Raw genomic sequence first — 19799 nt, forward strand, 5'->3', positions numbered from 1 at the left:
TGCCGACATAGGTGAGTTTTCAAGTTCTTACGAAAGGCAAGGAGGGTGAGGGCAGTACGAATCTCCGGGGGGAGTTGATTCCAGAGGGCCAGGGCCCCCACAGAGAAGGCTCTTCCCCTGGGTCCCACCAAACGATATTGTTTTGTCGACGGGACCTGGAGAAGGCCAACTCTGTGGGACCTAATCGGCCGCTGGGATTTGTGCAGCAGAAGGCGGTCCTGCAGGTAATCTGGTCCTATGCCATGTAGGGCTTTATAGGTCATAACCAACCCTTTGAATTGGGTCCACAAACCAATTGGCAGCCAATGCAGTCCGCGGAGTGCAGAAGAGACATGGGCATATCTTGGGAGTCCCATGATAGCTCGCGCGGCTGCATTTTGCACAATTTGAAGTTTCCGAACCTTTTTCAAAGGTAGCTCCATGGAGAGAGCATTGCAGTAGTCGAACCTCGAGGTGATAAGGGCGTGAGCGACCGTGAGCAAAGACTCCCTGTCCAAATTTTAAAAAGGAGCCAAAATTAGCTGCCTCCTTGTCCTGTGGTTGTATGAACTTCACTTCTCCAGATGTGAATGTAGCATAGAGGGCAGGGAGTTTGGCTAGGACAGTGATGACGAACCTTTTTTATCTCGTGTGCCGAAAGAGCACCGGCACATGCTATTGTGCATGCGCAAGTGCCCACACCCATAATTCAATGCATAATTCATATAAAGAAGTGATATAAGAAATGTAACAAACATAAGAAATTGGGTAGAGATCTGTACTAAACTATTGAAATGTTGTTTTTTAAAATTTGGAAAAACTAATAAAAATTATTTACAATTTTTTTAAAAAAAACTCCACCTTGCCGACAGGGAAGGGCAGACGGCCAGTCAACACTCAGCTCCACTCAGTTGCCCAGGCTCAACCCCATTGCAAGGGATTATGGGGTTGTTAACAAGAGGATATGAAGGATCTCTGGGGTGGTGGGGGGTTGGTTCTTCAAGGTACAGTATTACTTAGTACAGGGGTTCCGAACGCCCGGTCCGTGGACTGGCATCAATCCGCAGCATGTCAGCCACCAGTCCATGCAAACAAGCGAAGCCCCATCCGTGGGAATCAGGCAGCACATGAAACCAGAGTTCCTCCAGTCCGTGGAAAAATCTCTCCACGGAACTGGTCCCTCATGCCCAAAGGCTTGTGGGCTGCTGACTTAGCAGTTGGGTAAGAACATAAGAGCCCTGCTGAATTGGGCCAAAGTCCATCGAGTCCAGCATTCAGTGTCCCACAATGGCCCACCACATTGTACATGGGGATCTTGAGCAGAAAGAGAAGGCAAAACCCTCCCTTTCCCTTGACCCTCAAGAAATGGGACCCAAGGGAATCCTGCCTACCTCAACCAATATAGAGGAGGCACATGGACATCCGTTTCAATAACCACCTATGATACCCTTGGCATCCCTGACTCTGTCTAATCCTGCCTTGAAGCTATCCAGGCTTAAGGGAATTCCATAAACCAGTGACCCTCTGGGTGAAGAAATTGTTTCCTTTATTTGTCCTCGCTTTCTTACCTATGAGCTTTAGGGAGGGCCCCCTCAGTCTAGTATTGTGTGATAGAGAAAATAATTTTTCTCTATCCACCTTTTCTATCCCTTGCATGATTTTATATACTTCGATGAAGTCACCTCTTCAGCGCCGTCTTTGAAGGCTGAAGAGACCAAGGCATTGCAACCTGGTTTCATAATTTGCTTTTTTTTACTGCTGCTGCGCACTGGTTGACATCTTCATTGAGCTGTCCACCAAAACCCCAAGATCCCTTTCTTGGATCATCTCAGAAAGCTTGGTCCCCATCAGTTGGTAGGTATAATTGGGGTTCTTTGCACCGATATGCAGTAGTAGTGGGTAGTGGTACTTCTCAACCCCCCAGTCATAAAGAGAAAGAGATAGAGAACTGGTTGTATCTATCGCAAGAGATTAAATTGTTCAATATGCCAAACAGCTGGGGTTTTCTCTTTCCCCCACCCCCCACAGTCCCATTAAAAAGATGATAATCTCACTTTTGTCATAATAGACTTAGCACAATTACCCTGGTGTGTGTGTGTGTGTTATTGGGAATATCTCCGAATCGGCATCTGTCCACTGGCAGGCCATTAAACCACATTCAACCCGAGGAAAGTTTCATAGTGCTAATAAAAAGGATGAACGGGTTTTTTATTTATTTTTTGTTTGTTTTAAGAGGATCAGCGGATGGGATACAAATCTCTCGGGCTTTGGGCGTCTGGTTTTGAAATGTTTTTTTCAGGACTTAAAAAGACCCAGGATCTCCTCATTATTATTATTTTTTAAAATTCGCTCTGGATTGGGTGGGATTCCTTCGGGAACGTTTGTTATTCTTGCAGAGAATAACTGGTGTGTGGAGGCAGTGATGCTCACACATACCTGGAGTGTGTGAAACATTATTTTTGCAAAGGAAACCTTGTAGAGCCGTCGTTTCCCCCTTGAGGATTAACGGAGAGCTGAGGATGCCAGTTTTCTGAATTGAGCCCAAGCCATCCTTGAGCAGTTTTTGTTCGGGTTTGGTCAGCGCTGCTCAACAGTGGCCTAGGGTACAGAATTAATAGAGTTGGAAGGGACCTTGGAGGTCTTCTAGTCCAACCCTCTGCTCCTGAAAGAGACTCAGTTCAATAATGGGTGGTTTCGGCTATGTGTCAGGATGCTTTGCTTGATTTTTTTTTTAAAAAAAGGAAGGTTCTGTTTTTCAGAATTCTTTCTGGGCTGTGCAAGCATGGATACCACCAGATTGGGGAAACCACGGGGGGGTGGAGACCCTGTTTCCTCCCAGGAGATTCCTGGAGAGGCCCCATGGAGGCTTCTCACCACCTTTTCCAGCCCTGCTTCCTCCCAGGAGATTCTTAGAGAGGCCCCACGGAGGCTTCTCCCTGCCTTTTCTGGTTACAGTTTCGAAGGCTCGGGTTTGTAAGTGGAAAATGGTTCTTGAGAAGAGGCAAAAAAATCTTGAACCCCCGATTCTTATCTAGAAAAGTTCTTAAGTAAAGTCATTCTTAGGTAGAGAAACCTTTGGAGCAAGTAAAGCAATGAAAAAAAACCTACAAAGACAGGCTTTTGAAAATATTCTTCGCAGAGAGTAACAAAGAGCTTCCAAGTGGGTAAGAGCTGGGAACATTGTTAGCACCTAGTCAGGGCTGGAAGAAACTTATTTGGAGCAAGTTAGAGCAATGAGAAAAACCCTGCAAAGACTTAGGGATTGGAAAACATTCTTCGCAGAGAGTAGCAATGAAAGAGCCTGCAAGGTAAGAGCTGGGAAGATCGTTAGCAGCTAGTTAAGGCCGGGGTGGGGGGGGGTGGAGAGCAACATTCAGAGTATAAGACACACCCAAATTATCATCCTCTTTTAGGGAGGAAAAAGGTGCGTCTTATACTCCGAAAAATCCAGTATTTTATAGGACAAGTTAAGAGTCTCCAAAATGCACTGTTGGACTTGAACCAGGTCCTTCAAACCCTGCTTGACTGCAGAAGACCTTCCTTGGCTGGGTGGGCTGGTTGTCATCTCTCTGAGCCGAAGAAGATTCTGCGAGTCTGCGGAGAGGGGCGGCATACAAATCTAATAAATAATAATAATAATAATAATAATAATAATAATAATAATAAATAATAATAATAAATAATAAATAATAAATAATAAATAATAATAAATAATAATAATAATAATAATAATAATAATAATAATAATAATTCTGCATCTTCTCAGCTTGCACAACTGCCCTCCACGCAGAAGACGACGTGTTCGGTTTTAAGAGGTACCCAACTATGGTGGGGCCTCTAGTTTTTGCTTTGAATCAGAACCTCTCCACCACTCTGGTAGATTATTTTCCTTCTAGAGCAGAGGCATCCATCCTTGGCAACTTCAAAGGCATATAGACTTCAACTAAAGACTTGTGGACTCCAACTCCCAGAATTCCTCAGCCAGCATGGAACTTCTTAAAGACTTGTGGATTTCAACTCCCAGAATTCTGGCTGGGGAATCCTGGGAGTTGAAGTCCATAGATCTTTAAAGTTGCCAAGGTTGGACATCCTTGTTCTAGAGCAGGGTCCCCAAACTTGACAAGTTGCCAAGGTTGGACATCCTTGTTCTAGAGCAGGGTCCCCAAACTTGACAACAATAAGCCGAGGTGGCGCAGTGAGTAGAGTTTGGTAATGCAGGCCACCAGCTCAAGGTTGACTCAACCTTCCATCCTTCTGAGGTGGATAAAATTAGGACCCAGATTGTGGGAGCAATATGCTGGCTCTGTTAAAAAGTGCTATTGCTAACATGTTTTAAACCGCCCTGAATCTAAGGAGAAGGCCGGCATTAAAAAATCTAATAAATAAATAAACTTGTGGACTTCAGCTCCCAAGATTTGTGGACTTCAGCTATGCTGGCTGGAGAATCCTGGGAGTTGAAGTCCACAAGTCTTAAAGTTGGCAAGTTTGAAGACCCCTTTTCTAGAGGAAAAACAAGGTGTAATTAAAAAAAAAAACAAAGATGGCTGCGTCACCAAACATTTGGCTTGTTTTAATATATCCTAGCACAGCCCCGAGGACAACTGTGCCTCCTTCCTTGGGGCGCTGGTCCCTAGAGATCGCCCATAAACCCACCTCTGTTCTATGGAGCTTCTTAAATATGGAATTGGGAGGTCCCATGAATCCTCTCCAAAGCAAAACAAGCCCCCTTGCTCACCTTGACATCCAGAAACCCTTGTTTCGCTCTGCTCTTTCTGTTGCAAAAAAACCCAAAAAAATATACAAATTTTTAAAAATTAGGACTTGAAGGAGCGACTCAGCTCAGGGACACTTCCTCCCTCTTGCCAGCTTGGCTCCGGAAGACCTTTGGCGGTTCTTAAAAGAGGGACCCCCAGCAAAGCTCTGCGTCCCGCTGACTTCGCTCTGCTTGCAGGCTTTTTTTTGGATGGAGACGAAAAGCAGCTCTCCGAGAAGAGCTCACCGGGGAGGGAGGGCGGTCAGAGGGCAGCCGAGGTGATACGGCAGCAGTAAAGAGCTATTTATAAATCCAGCCAGGTTTACAGGTGAGAGTCAGATGGGAACGTTTTCTGAATAAGCCTGAGTTGAAGCTAAGGAAAAAAATTATATATACAGCGGTACCTCTCTCTACCTAAGAACGCCTCTACTTAAGAACTTTTCTAGATAAGAACCAGGTGTTCAAGATTTTTTTGCCTCTTAAGAACCATTTTCTACTTAAGAACCCGAGCCAGGAAAAATTTCCAGGAAATTTGAGAGCGGCACGAAGGCCCGACCAGTTTCCTGCCATTCCTTTAATCCCGGCCATCTGGGCTGCCAGAGGAGCCTTTTGGTGGCGCTTAAGGAGGCTTTGATTGTCCAGAGTGAACGAAGCATTTTCCTTTCTCTGGGCGCTTGGACGGGTAATAAACCTCTGCCAGCGACCAGAGAAAAGAAACGCTCCCTTCGCTTTGGGCAGCCAAGGAGTCACCACAGCGAAGGAAAGGCATCGGCTACAAAGCGAGCGAGCGAGAGGGGAGGGGAGCCCTTCAGCATGGGAAGGAAGAGGAAGCAGGTAGCAGCAGCAGCCAGTGTATGGGAGGCAGTGTATGGGAGGCAACCTTCCACCGTGTGTATTAGAGGTGCATGCTCTTTCTCGCCTCCTCAGAGTCCCTCATTTTTTTTAAGCCTTAAAGTTTTGGATTTTTTTATTCCTCTCACTTCACCACTTTCCTTCGGCAGCAAGTCTCCTCTTCCTCCCACCCAAATTCCAAGCTTTTATTTCTTTCCTAATGGGTTTGCACGCATTCTTTGCTTTTACATTGATTCCTATGGGAAAAATTGCTTCTACTTAAGAACGTTTCTACTTAAGAACGAATTAAGTTCTTAAGTAGAGGTACCCCTATATATATATATCCAGACCCACCGATTCCATCCCTGGGACTCTGTGTCTTTCCTCCTTCTCTCTTTGGGGCCACTTGTGGGCCTGCAGCCACATACTCTTGCTGGGCTGGTGAGGCCGCTGGGCCAAATCTCTGGAAGTGAAGCAGATCCCCATTCAAAAGTCAACTTACTCCTTCCTACCAATTCAGGTATTTTTGTAACGATTGCTGAGTTTGGAGGGACCTTTATGTTTTTCCAGTACCCAGCATACAAAATTCTAGTTGCAGTTATTATATCCGGAATGGGGTATTGAGTATATGAATGAGTGATGGTTGTATGCTTGCTTTATATTGGGTTTTAAATTTTGTACAGTGGTACCTCATCTAACGAACGCCTCTTCTAACGAACCTTTCAAGATACGAACCCGGTGTTTAAGATTTTTTTGCCTCTTCTTCCGAACTATTTTCACCTTACGAACCCAAGCAGCTGCTGCTGGGATGAAGGGGTTTCTTTTTTCCCCCTTTTTTGAAGAAAGAAAAGGAGGAGCGGCTTGGAGGAGGAAAGATTTTGCAGAGAACAATGTGCTTGCAAAGGCACTGAAAGGGTGTATTTTTAAGAAAGAAAAGGGAGGGGCAGCTTGGGGGAGGAAAGATTTTGCAGAGAACAACATGCTTGCAAAGGCACTGAAACAGTGTCTTTTGAAGAAAGAAAAGGGAGGGGCTGCTTGGAGTAGGAAAGATTTTGCAGAGAACAATGTGCTTGCAAAGGCACTGAAAGGGTGTCTTTTTAAGAAAGAAAAGGGAGGGGCAGCTTGGGGGAGGAAAGATTTTGCAGAGAACAACATGCTTGCAAAGGCACTGAAACGGTGTCTTTTGAAGAAAGAAAAGGGAGGGGCGCCCCCCTTGCCTTTCTTCCTTCCCACTCACCCTTTAGCCTAGCCTTGCTTCTTCCACCCGCCCCCTTTAGCTGCTCCTCCCTGCCCTCTGTTCGCCTCCCTTCTAAAGTTTGGAATTTTCCTAAAGGATTTGCACACATTATTTGCTTTTACATTGATTCCTATGGGAAGCATTGTTTCATCTTACGAACTTTTCACCTTACGAACCTCCTCCTGGAACCAATTAAGTTCATATGATGAGGTACCGCTGTATTTGTTTTTATTATACGTGTATATACATTGGCTTTTAAAAAAAAAATGTAGCCATTTTATTCTTGTACAATGCCCTGAGTCTCAGGAGAGGGGTGGCCTATATCAGTGTTTTTCAACCAGTGTGCCGTGAGACATGGTCAGGTGTGCCGCGAAGCTCAGAGAGAGAAAGAAAGCAAGAGAGAGAAAGAGAGAGAGAGAGAAAGAGAACAAGAGAGAGAGAGGAAAGCAAGAGAGAAAGAGAACAAGAGAAAGAAAGCAAGAGAGAGAGAAAGAGAGGGAGGGAAGGAGAGAGAGAGAAAGACATAGAGGTAGGTAGGGAGGAAGAGAGAAAGAGAGCAAAAAAGAGAGGAAGGAAGGAAGAGAAAGAAAGAGGAATGGAGAGAGAAAGAAGGAAGGGAGAGTAAGAGGGAGGGAGAGAGAAATAGAGCGAAAGGGAGGAAGAGAGAGAATTTTTTTGTCCAAACTTTTTTTAGCCCCCACCCTCACCCCGCTCAATGTGCCCCAGGGTTTCGTAAATGTAAAAAATGTGCCGCGGCTCAAAAAAGGTTGAAAATCACTGGCCTATATGTTTGAAAAATAAAATAAAAATAAATTTATAACAAAAGGCTGGAACCGTTTTTCCTCTGGCCTTTGGTCTCTTCAGCCTTGAAAGACGGCGCTTAAGAGGCGACTTGATTGAAGTGTATAAAATCATGCACGGGATAGAAAAGGTGGATAGAGAAAAATTCTTTTCTCTATCACACAATACTAGGACTAGGGGGCACCCCCTAAAGCTCATAGGTAAGAAAGTGAGGACAAATCAAGGGAAATACTTCTTCACCCAGAAGGTTGATGGAATTCACTTCCAGAGGAGGTGATGACAGCTGTCAGTCTGGATATCTTCAAGGCAGGATTAGACAGATTCATGGATGCCAAGTGTATCATAGGTGGTTATTGAAATGGATGTCCATGTGCCGCCGCTATGTTGGTTGAGGCAGGCATATTTTACAATATACATTATCCTTTATATTTACATAAGTTCCATCTTTTTTGTACGTGTTTTCACATCGTATCACATTGTTTTTTATTTTAAATCCAATTATACCATTTATTCCAATTATACCATTTATTCCAAGTTTCATAATTCATAGGTCCCACAGAATTGGCCTTCTCCGGCTCCCGTCGACTGAACAATGTCGTCTGGCGGGCCCCAGGGGAAGAGCCTTCTCTGTGGCGGCCCCGGCCCTCTGGAATCAACTCCCCCCGGAGATTAGAACTGCTCCCACCCTCCTTGTCTTCCGTAAACTACTTAAGACCCACCTATACCGCCAGGCATGGGGGATTTGAGACACTTTCCCCCCAGGCTTATTATAATTTATGTTTGGTATGTATGTGCTGTTTGGTTTTTAATTATGATAGGGTTTTTAGGGTTTTTTTTAAATATTAGATTTGTGCCAGTATAATATTGTTTTTATCTTTGTTGTGAGCCGCCCCGAGTCTTCGGAAAGGGGCGGCATACAAATCTAATAAATAATAATAATAATAATAATAATAATAATTATTATTATTATCATTATTATTATTATTATTATTATATTCTGAGCTGTTTAATCCCTTGATCTCCATTGTCAGCCTGTCCATTTCTGCACACCTATATTAATTTAATATTATTATTAATTAATTTAATTTATCAAATTTATAAGTTGCCCAACTCCTTCCGGATTCCAGGCAACCTATTGCAACTACAAACAATTATTTAAAAAAAAACAGTTAAAAACCCCAAGGAAAAAAAAACCTTATCTTTTTTGGCCAGATCTTGATGGTAATACCTTGCTCAACAGCTTAACCCCATCTCTCGCTTTCTCCCTTTTTTTGCAGGCTATCTGTCCTGTTGCCGGTTTGTGGATGATAATCAGATTGTGACCAGTTCTGGAGATACCACTTGGTAAGAATAGCAAGACTCATCATTGCTTTGTGCACTTAAAACAACAACAACAACAATAACCCCCAAACAAAATGTTGGAACATTCGGTCGAAATCTTGTTCTCCCCTGCCAGCCTTTAAAATCCGGCAAAAGATTTAAAAAATGGCAACAGGAGGGCTGTTTTCTTCGAGCACAAATGTTCCAGCCGAAGTTTATTTTTAGCACCTCCCCAAAAATCAGGAGGGAGTTTTGCGATGAAAGCTGGCGCCTTTTGCCATTAGGAGTCGCAACCCCTGCGGCACTTGCCTCCGCTCCACCTCCTTAGATCATCCCATAAAATACTAGTCAAAAGTATTTTCCTCCTCCTCAGATTTAATCAAGATTTTTTTAAAATGGCGGTCGAAGAAGCCCGTTTCGATTCTGCTCGGCCCTGTTTTGATGTCTGCAGATCGATGTTCATCTCCCTTAAACCACAATTCTTAGCGTTGAATGCTGGGATTGCACCGTCCCGTCAAGGCGGGGGTTTGCCGGTAATACTGCTACCACTGTGCTATGTGCGCAGCTTTGGGTCTCTGGCGTGGATGCGCGCCCCAAGTGGGATTTTGCCTTTGCGCATGCACAGGAAGAAGAATCTCGGCGCAGGAAGAAAAACCTTGTGTGCGCAAGAGAGATTTTGGCAATATTTTTATTCTGTGCATGTGCAGAAGCAAAAAGTCGCCAAAATCTTGCACACAGACGTGTTTCCCCTCAAAATTTTGCTTCCTGTGCATGTGCAGAGGCAAAATCTCGCTGGGATGTGCATGTACGCATGCCAGAGACCCGAAGCTGCACACACAGCTTTAGTTTTACTACCGGTGTGGTGTCATAATTTGTACCGAGAGGAACCTGATACTGGTCCCGTCCAGTGAAAGGCTGCTTGATTTTGGCACTACTTGTGCGCTCTCTGAGACCGGCACGTGTGTCAGGTATGAGATTCAGCTTCTACGCATGCACCACAAGCAAAATCTCATGAGGACGCTCGCGCACACGAGGCTTTGCATGATTTATTTGCTTCCATGCAGTGAGCAGAAGCAAAATAACGCTGGAAATAGGTGAAATCTCGCGTGCACAAGCATTCTCATGCGAAATTTTGCTTGTGGCACATGCACAGGAGCCAAATCTCACACGGGGGCGCACATACACATGCTGGGAATGCACGGCTCTGTGTGCATTGCTATTTTTGCTACTACCACGCAACTCTGTGGTCCCGAACCGGGTGTAGCCCACCACTGGTCCCGTCCCAAGCAGCTGACAGAACAGTGGCCTTTCCTGTAAGCCTGTCAGTGCTCTACATTGGCCTAACAGCCAATGGTAGAAATACTGTATTGTAACCAGAGTCCATGTGGCAGTGGTGGTTTGTTCATACAATAATACAAGTCAACATATAGTAAAGGTATTATTTACAAGATATACAATATCTCCATAATCTTACACAGTAATTATAATACAGTCCACCTTCTTCAAACAAAGCAGGTACATATAGTATTACGTATAGTATCTCCTTCGCACACAGCAGACATAATATACCATTTAGTATTAGCACACAGCTTATTCTCTTATTAATACAGCATATAATACAATCCTTACACATAGTAGGTACTAGACCAAGTAACACACAACAATTACATATATTCTCTTATCCTATAGCAAATACCTTTACAACAGTATAGTATATTCTTCACAGTGTATTGCACACAGCTCAGATATTAATACTAACCAGCATATATAACCAGTAACCAACATTACAGTATAAGACAGCAGAACAGATGCAATGCAACAAAGCTCAACACAACAGAATGTAACAAGGGAATGTAACAGTAGCACATTATATGGCTAAATTGCAGTCTAGGTCATAATTGCTACCTAGCTCTTAAAGTAATACCGCTATTTTCTCCTAACATACAATGCTGGTTTATCCTCATATATTGGAAACCCAACCAATACAGTACGTGGTTCTGACAAAGCCATTTCAGATCATGGAGATACCTGATTTTTAAAAATAAAGGCAGGTCTTTTAAGGGCCTGTGAGTCAGAGAAGAGGAAGAACTCAACCCGGCAAATTTAGAAATGTGATCTCCATGTGAGAATCCATCAGAGATTGTAGGGAGGGTGAGAAACCCCTTGAAGATGTAACTCAGTTGTTCTGACGGTGCCTTTTTTCTCTCCTCCTGCCCGACTTCAGCGCCCTGTGGGACATAGAAACCGGACAGCAAACTACCACATTTACCGGCCACACCGGTGATGTCATGAGCCTCTCCCTCGCTCCGGATTCCAAGTGTTTCGTCTCTGGCGCCTGCGATGCCTCAGCCAAGCTGTGGGATGTCCGAGAAGGGATGTGCAGGCAGACCTTCACCGGCCACGAGTCGGACATCAATGCCATTTGTGTACGTAGGGAAAGTGGCGGGCGGCCTGTCCTTGGGAGCGCTAAGGCCGTGGTGCCCCTCGATGGAAGGGGGATGAGATTGCCCTGGTAGGGAGTAGCAAAAATCCCTCCCTCCCTATCTGTCTATCTACATCTCTCTCTTCTCTCTCTCTTTCTTCCATACCTGTCTTGCTCTATCTGTCTACTCTCTTTCTCGTCTCGGTTGGTTGGTCTGTCTATTTATTTCTCTAACTATCTTACCTATCTTTAATTATCTATCATTTATCTTAATCTGTCTGTCTGCCTGTCTGTCTGTCTATCTATATATCATCTATCTATCTATTTTATCTATCTTTGTCTGTCTGTCTGTCTGTCTGTCTGTCTATCTATCTATCATGTCTGTCTGTCTATCTTTAATATCCTATCTATATTTTTCTATCAATCTATCTTTAATGTCTATCGGTATCCATCCAGCCATTTACCTGTTGGTTATGACCTATAAAGCCCTGCATGGCATCGGATCAGAATATCTCCGGGACCGCCTTCTGCCGCACGAATCCCAGCGACCGGTTAAGTCCCACAGAGTTGGCCTTCTCCGGGTCCCGTGGACTAAACAATGTCGTCTGGCGGGACCCAGGGGAAGAGCCTTCTCTGTGGCGGCCCCGGCCCTCTGGAATCAACTCCCCCAGGAGATTAGGATTGCCCCCACCCTCCTTGTCTTTCACAAACTCCTTAAAACCCACCTCTGCCGTCAGGCATGGGGGAATTGAGACATCTCTCCCAGGCCTATATAGTTTTATGCATGGTATTCTTGTGTTGTATGTTCTTTTAAATAATGGGTTTTAGATATTTTTAAATATTAGATTTGTTCTCTGTACATTGTTTTATTATTGTTGTGAGCCGCCCCAAGTTAATAATAATAATAACAACAACAACAACAACAACAACAAATCTATGTAGCTACCTACCTACCTTTTAATATCCATCCATCTGAGCAATTGCCCACGTCCCTCACCGAGGGCATACAAATGAAGTATTAAAAGCATAAAAACAGTATGCTGTATAAACAAAATCTTTCCTATGATTAAGCAGCCACATCTGCCCATCCCAGATCCTTGGGAAAGACTCCCTAAGTGGACAGAAAGGCCAAATCCAGGCCGAACCTCTGGCTGACCTCCAAACACCATCATTGTAAATAGTTTAAATCCGTTCCCCCCCCCCCCCTTCTGCTTCTTCTCCCCATGCAGTTCTTCCCCAACGGCAACGCTTTCGCCACTGGCTCCGACGATGCCACATGCCGGCTTTTCGATCTCCGTGCCGACCAAGAGCTCATGGTCTATTCCCACGACAACATCATCTGTGGCATCACCTCCGTAGCATTCTCCAAGAGTGGGCGCCTCCTGCTCGCCGGTTACGACGACTTCAACTGTAACGTGTGGGACACGCTCAAAGCGGACAGAGCAGGTCAGGCTTCCTCCCCCCCCTTTTTTTTCGGTGGGGGCAAAAGGGGGTCACGTGGTTGAGGAAGAGGGATGGTAGATAGGGGAGGAAGTGGGGAAGGAAGGGGAATGAATGAATATCAGGTCCGTCAGCAGTTTCAGCCACTTGATTATTTTTTCCTTCCTTCCTTCCTTCCTTCCTTCCTTCCTTCCTTCCTTCCTTCCTTCCTTCCTTCCTTCCTTTTTTCTTCCTTCCTTCCTTCCCTCCCTTTCTCTTTCTGCTTTTTTCTTTCAATTTCCTCCCTGCCTCCATTCTTTTCTTCCTTCCTATCTCCTTGTTTTTTCCTTCCTTCATTTCCTCCCTCCCTCTGTTCTTTTTTTCCTTCCTCCCCTCCCACCTGTTCATTTCTTCTTTCCTCTCCTCCCCCCCCTTCTGTCTACACAAACACACACACCATGATTCTGTACTTGAATACATTTGCTACTGGGCTGTATTGTTAAGTCTCCCTCCCGCATCGTGTTTCATTCTCCTCTTCTCTCCTCCCACCCCCCCGCAGGCGTCTTAGCTGGCCACGATAACCGCGTCAGTTGCTTAGGTGTGACTGACGATGGCATGGCGGTGGCAACAGGATCGTGGGACAGCTTCCTCAAGATCTGGAACTGAAGCCTGTAGGTACCCATTCCCACACTCCCTCTCCACAAAGCAGCGGGATGGATGGGTGGATGGATATGTAGGTAGATAGGTATTAAAGATAGCTATGATAGAGATAAGTGGGTAGGTAGATAAGATAAATGATGGCTGGATGGATGATAGATATTAAAGATAGGTATGATATACATAGATTAGATGATGGATGGATGAATAAGTAGGGAGATAGGTAGATAAATATTAAAGATAGGTACATGGATGATAAATGGATGGATGGATGGATATTAAAGATAGGTATGATATAGATAGATAGATGATGGATGGATGGGTAGATGGATAAGTAGGTAGATAGGTAGCTAAATATTAAAGATAGGTGGATGCATGGATGATACATTAATGTTTTTAAATTAACTTTTAAAAAAAATAATATTAGATTTGTACTGTATTGTATTATTGCTATGTTGTGAGCCACCCAGAGTCTTCGGAGAGGGGCGGCATAGAAATCTAATAAATTATTATTAATTAATTATTATAGATATTAAAAATAGGTATGATATAGATAGATAGATAGATAGATAGATAGATAGATAGATAGATAGATAGATAGATAGATAGATAGATAGATAGATGATGGATGGGTAGATGGATAGGTAGGTGGATGGATGATAGAGATAGATAGATAGATAGATAGATAGATAGATAGATAGATAGATAGATAGATAGATAGATAGATAGATAGATAGATAGATAGATAGATAGAGATGGTAGAGATGATAGAGATGGATGGATGGACATACAGATAGATGGACAACTGATAGAGACAAGAGAAAAAGAGAGAGTAGACAGATATAGAATAGAGAGTTAGAGAGTAAGGTGTGTGTGTGTGTGTGTGTAGATAGATAGATAAGATAGATAGATAAAGATAAAGATATAGATATACAGCCCTAACCAACATTTCGTTCTTTCTGTGTATTCTCTGACAGGCCAGTCCGTGGACTCCCCGCTGATCAGAAGAAATTTTTTCCCCCAACGGTTGAAAGTTTAAAATAATGTATCCAACTCAATATACTAACTTGGATCCCCTTCCCTGCCTCTCTCTCTCACTCTCCCCCCCCCTCCCCCCTTCCTTCCCCACCACCAAAGGGCAAAAGATCTTTTTTTCACGCCTCTCGTTGGCCGAAGCAAAGAGCACAATTCTCTCTCTCAAATGAGGAATCACCACGATTGTTATACCAGAGATCAAAAGAGATCAAAATTGTGCATTCCATTGGGGACCACATGCTAATTATGGTTATTATGATTTTTTGGGGGGGGAGGGGAATGGGTTGTCTAGAGAAAAAAAAAGAGAAAAAACTTAAAAAAGAAATCACACGCTTGTTGTAAGCATGCCCGGGCAAAACTTTAAAAAGCGAAGTAAATGATATGATAAATAAGGAAAACAAAACACCTTGTCAAAGCAAACAATAACCTTTTACGTTTCACTGTAGTTTAAACAAAATAATAATAATGGCAAATCATACTGACTTTATGGGTTATGGTGGGAAGGCTTCGTTTTAATCTCATTTTCGAAACTTAGAAGTCACGTTCGTAGCAAGATCGGTATCTCTTCTATCTCTCTCTTTATTTGGTCCATGTTTCCATGTCCTTTTCCCTTTCTTAAAAATTTTTTTTGTTTTATTTTATTTTTAAAAATGCAATTTGCTTTTTTTTTTTTAAATGGTCCAATTTCGAGCCAAGAGAAAGGAAGGTCCCAACCCAGAAGTTTCTAGGGTTGTTAAATGCTGTAAATCTACTCCCTGGATTTTCTCTTTATTCTTTTTTCCTTTTTATTTTTATTTTTTTTAAAATTCTGTCTTAATGTCACAAATCGTTGCACAAATATTGCATATATATGATAATGTTTAAGAAGATAACCAAGCACACTCTGTACATGGTATTGAATGTTTTAAAAAAAATCTTTTCACTTCTATGGTTAACAAAAAAAATAAATAAAAATACAGTTCCCTCTTTTTTGTTGTTTTCCCCTAACCCCCAACCTCACCTGGCGGGCTAATTTTTCATTTCGCCATCTGCTGAGTTTGGTTGACTTAAATGCTGAAAACTATCCCATAATTTCGATGAAGCAACCAGGTTTTGGTGGGTTTGGGATTTCAGGCGCCAAGGCTAGAGGGGGGAAAAGGTTAAGTAGAAAAAAATAAAACCCATCAGTGTGGAACCTTTGGCTGGGTCTGGAGCAAGATCCAAATTTGATTTTTATTTTTTAAGTGGAAAAACACAGATTGGGTGTTTTTTTCTAAATTAAACAATTACGATGGAAAAGTTTTTTGGGAGGGATGAAATGTTTGGGATTTGCCAATCGGGTTTGGATTTCTCTTAGAATCGCATGCTTGTAGAAATGCTGAAGTGCATAATAATAAAACTAAGACGTCCTTCTCTTGTGTTTTTCTTTTGAGAAATTAACCTTTTTATTTTTTATTTTTTTTTAAAAGAAAGCAAGCAGCTAGTTAACCATTGCTGATTTTCCTTACTGCCGCTACTTTGGGGTGCATAAAAACGGATTCAACCGAAGAATGAAAAGTCTCCAGGCTTTTTAATTTAATTTTTTTTTTGCACATCTGGAAGTAGGGTGATAAAAATCCTCATTTTAAATAACATTTTCCACCCCTGTTCCTTTCCTCCCCCCCCCTCAAAAACCCTCCCCGAACAAATTTGAAAGCAAAGAAAACCAGCTGTTTAAACCATCACTGAGATTCAAATTTGGGATAGAGAAAAGGAGAAAGAAAAAATTCCAATTAATCCCCCTTTTCTTTGCTTTGCATTTTTGAAACTCGTTGAGCATTTGGACAGCAAATTGTTTTTGGATAAACTTTTCAATTCTTCCTCTCTTCCTTTCCCTTCCTCCCCGCCTTCTTTTAGCAGTGATTTTTTTAACCCTCTTCCTTTTCACTCTCTTGCGTTCCTCCCTTTAATCCCCACTGCGACATTCTGTACAAAATGTGCTGTAATCGTGCTATTTTTTTTTAAAGGCCTGGATTTGGCAAGTTGAATTTTATTTTTAATTTTTTTTTAATTTTTTAAAAAATCACCCTCTTTCCTCTTCCCTCGCGCTCCCCCCCTTGAGATAAATCTCTACAGAATTTCCTCTGCACCCCGCCCCACCCTGATTCCTTCACTTTTTGTATTTAATTTTAAAGTCTGTGTACTTCAAGGAAGCTGGATGCAAGATAGATCCTATATTACAATGTACTGTTATTTAAGATGTAATAAAGCAGTTTGACATGAATCTCTGGAGGGGCCTTGTGGTTTTTGCAGGGAGCGGAAACCAGCACTTTGTCCTTCAGGGTGCAACATGGCTTAGTAGCCTGAGTTGCTGTGATCGCTTAACGTTGATGTTCCTCCAGAAAATATATGCCATAAACCATAGTTTCCAACAACATGCTAAGCCAAAACCAACTGGGTTTAGATGACGTGATTAGGTAAGCACAATTAATTTTTTTGTGTATTTGGGTTTCACAACACATCATCACAGTCTGCCATAGAACAGGATTGAAACTCAGGTTTATATCCCAAACTATTATTGGTGGTGTTATATCTGTCTATTGGTCTATATTACCTATCTTTAATTAACATTTATCTATCTACCTTACCTATCTATCTGTCGTACCTATCTTTATCTTCTCTCTCTCTCTCTCTCTATCCATCATCTATCTTATTTATCTATATCTATCATCTATCCATCTATCTATATCTATCGCTTAATGTGTGATGTTCCTCCAGAAAATGTTATATGCCATAAACCATAGTTTGCAATCACTGCTGAGTTTCCAATGACACGCTAAGCCAAAACCAACTGGGTTTAGATGATGTGGTTAAGTAAGCACGATTTTTTTTTAATGTTTGGGTTTCACAACACATCACGGTCCGACACAGAACAGGATTGGGACTCAGTTTTATATCCCAAACCATTATTGGTGGTGTTAGCCTGTCTTTGGCAGGTTGTGTAAACCAATTCATCTTGGGACCCCGTCTAGCATCGGATGTGTGATGTAGGTTTTGTGTATAATTAGATCATTATTTACACTTTCTGTAATATCTAATGTGTGGTGTAGATTTAGAATTAAAAGATTTGAAGTACGTGATCTCACTACAGTGGTGAGATCACGCAACTCTACCTACTAACGCCTCTACTTATGAACTTTTCTAGATAAGAACCGGGTGTTCAAGATTTTTTTGCCTCTTCTCAAGAGCCATTTTCCACTTACAAACCCGAGCCTCCGAAACTCTAACCAGAAAAGGCTGGGAGACGCCTCTGTGAGGCCTCTCTAGGAATCTGCAAGGATACAGGACCGGAAAAGGCAGGGAGAAGCCTCCGCGGGGCCTCCAGGAATCTCCTTGGAGGAAACCGGGCCTCCACCCTCTCTGTGATTTCCCCAATTGCACCCATTATTTGCTTTTATATAGATTCCTATGGGGAAAATTGCTTCTTCATACAAAGTTTTGTACTTAAGAACCTGGTCACGGAACGAATTAAGTTCATAAGTAGAGGTACCACTGTGTCGGCTAAACTAGATTAGGGCTAACCTTGGATTCTCTTATACAGGGAATTGCGAAGTGGAGAGCAGGCCTTAAATTGTGAAAATAAATAGGCTTTTATTTGTGGACTGAAGATTACAAGTCTTTTTTTTTAAAGCTATCTGCAAAGAGGATTTCTCACTAGGTTTTCACCATCTCTGTTAACGTCTCAGCCTAAAATAATTTACCTTTGGTGTTTCGCTTAAAAGGGTGAGCACACCTACGTTTGTGGTTAGTACGGGGCTCCAGCCTGCGAGGCAAGGATGATGGGTGCTGTAATTCTACACTTTCCAGAGGCAACACTGCCATCCATACAGATGTCGGGGATCTTGGCAAAAATCCCTGGAAAACCGAAAAGGAATTATATCTGAAGGTGGGGGTTTCATGTGATGGCACTCAATTGAGATACTTAGAATGTTTGAAGAATGTTTGCTCAGAAGCTGGAGTGACCCTGGATTAAGGCATGATTGGCTTGGAAAAAGAGCAAAAAAAAATATATTAAAATACCTCTACTTTCGAACTTAATTTGTTCCGTGACTGTTCTGCCGGGCTCTATGGTATGAGTCTCCCGAAAATTCAAGGGTACAAATTTCAGACACAGATACACTTGAAAATTCAAAAACAATGTTCTTTATCCCAAAAATTCAAAAGAAACAAAGCCCCCTATTTGTATTGCAAAGAGCACTCGTCCCAAAACAACCTCGTAGTCTGTACAATCCCCTTAATCAGTCCTTAAGTACTTAGCTAGCAGCTGTGAAGAAACGTCACAGCCCTCCTTCTTCCACCAAGTGAAACACACACACTTTGCTCTGCTTTGATTTCAAAGTCCTGAAAAATCAACAAATAGCAAGGCACAGTCCTGAAGAACAACGATCAGATAATCTTCCACAATGGCCCAACCCAGCAGGCTGCTATTTATATCAGCAGCTCTAATTACTGGAGCCCCACCCAAACACAGGTGGCCTCTCTTATCTCCTGTAATATTCCCTCAATTGGTCTCTTCTATGGGTAAGTCTGCGCCTGTGTGGGTCTAACACTTCCTCGTCCAAATCAACCGAAGATAATGGAGATTGGCTTCCTAGGCTGTGTGCCAAGCCCCCCTCTTCCAAGTCTCCCCCACCTTCTTCGTCTGAGGAAACTGCACTACCTGTCAGCAATAAAACAGGCCTATGACATGTTGATGTTTTCCCTGCATCCACCTCCACATTCCTTGGGGCAGGAGCTGGGCCAGAGCCAACCACAACAGTGACCAGGTTCTTAAGTAGAAAGAACCTGGTAGAAATGTTTGTAAGAGGAAGCCATTTTCCCCATAGGAATCAATGTAAAAGCAAATAATGCGTGCGATTGGGGAAACCACAGGGAGGGTGGAGGCCCTGTTTCATCCAAGAACATTCCTAGAGAGGCCCCACGGAGGCTTCTCCCTGCCTTTTCCGGTTACAGTTTCAGAGTCTCGGGTTTGTAAGTGGAAAATGGTTCTTGAGAAGAAGTAGAAAAATCTTGAACACCCCGTTCTTATCTAGAAAAGTTCCTAAGTAGAGGTGTTTGTAGATAAAGATACCACTGTATTTATAAAAACTACTTTTCTCATCTGAAAGAGGGGAACGTAATCCCTTATTTATCAGCCAAAGCGTGATGCAAACTTGCCAGCTTTTCTCCAGGGCCTTGATAGTTGGAATCTTTTCTTTTTGGGAATCTTTTTTGGGAATCTGCTGCAAACATCTCAGCCTTTCTCTCCCCCCCCCCCCCCATGGCTGGGGTGGCATCTCCACAGTGGTCCCAGGAAGTGTTAAAAAATGCAAGGGCAGTCAGTCGAG

The 19799-nt window shown here is 42.9% G+C and overlaps 1 protein-coding gene across 1 annotated transcript in view; it reads left to right on the forward strand.

Annotated features, from left to right (window-relative positions):
• The window catches only part of GNB1 (G protein subunit beta 1), a 65633-nt gene extending 48937 nt beyond the window's left edge, over positions 1-16696 (forward strand). The window contains exons 7-11 of the mRNA XM_070759130.1: positions 8879-8945; positions 11146-11347; positions 12573-12789; positions 13322-13433; positions 14397-16696. Of these exons, the coding sequence (XP_070615231.1) occupies positions 8879-8945; positions 11146-11347; positions 12573-12789; positions 13322-13428 (593 nt within the window). The 3' untranslated portion in view covers positions 13429-13433; positions 14397-16696. The remainder of the gene's footprint in view (positions 1-8878; positions 8946-11145; positions 11348-12572; positions 12790-13321; positions 13434-14396) is intronic.
• Positions 16697-19799: the final 3103 nt, after the last annotated feature.

The sequence above is a fragment of the Erythrolamprus reginae genome, chromosome 8 (genome assembly GCF_031021105.1).
Source record: "Erythrolamprus reginae isolate rEryReg1 chromosome 8, rEryReg1.hap1, whole genome shotgun sequence".
In the NCBI taxonomy this organism is placed as follows: Eukaryota; Metazoa; Chordata; class Lepidosauria; order Squamata; family Dipsadidae; genus Erythrolamprus; species Erythrolamprus reginae.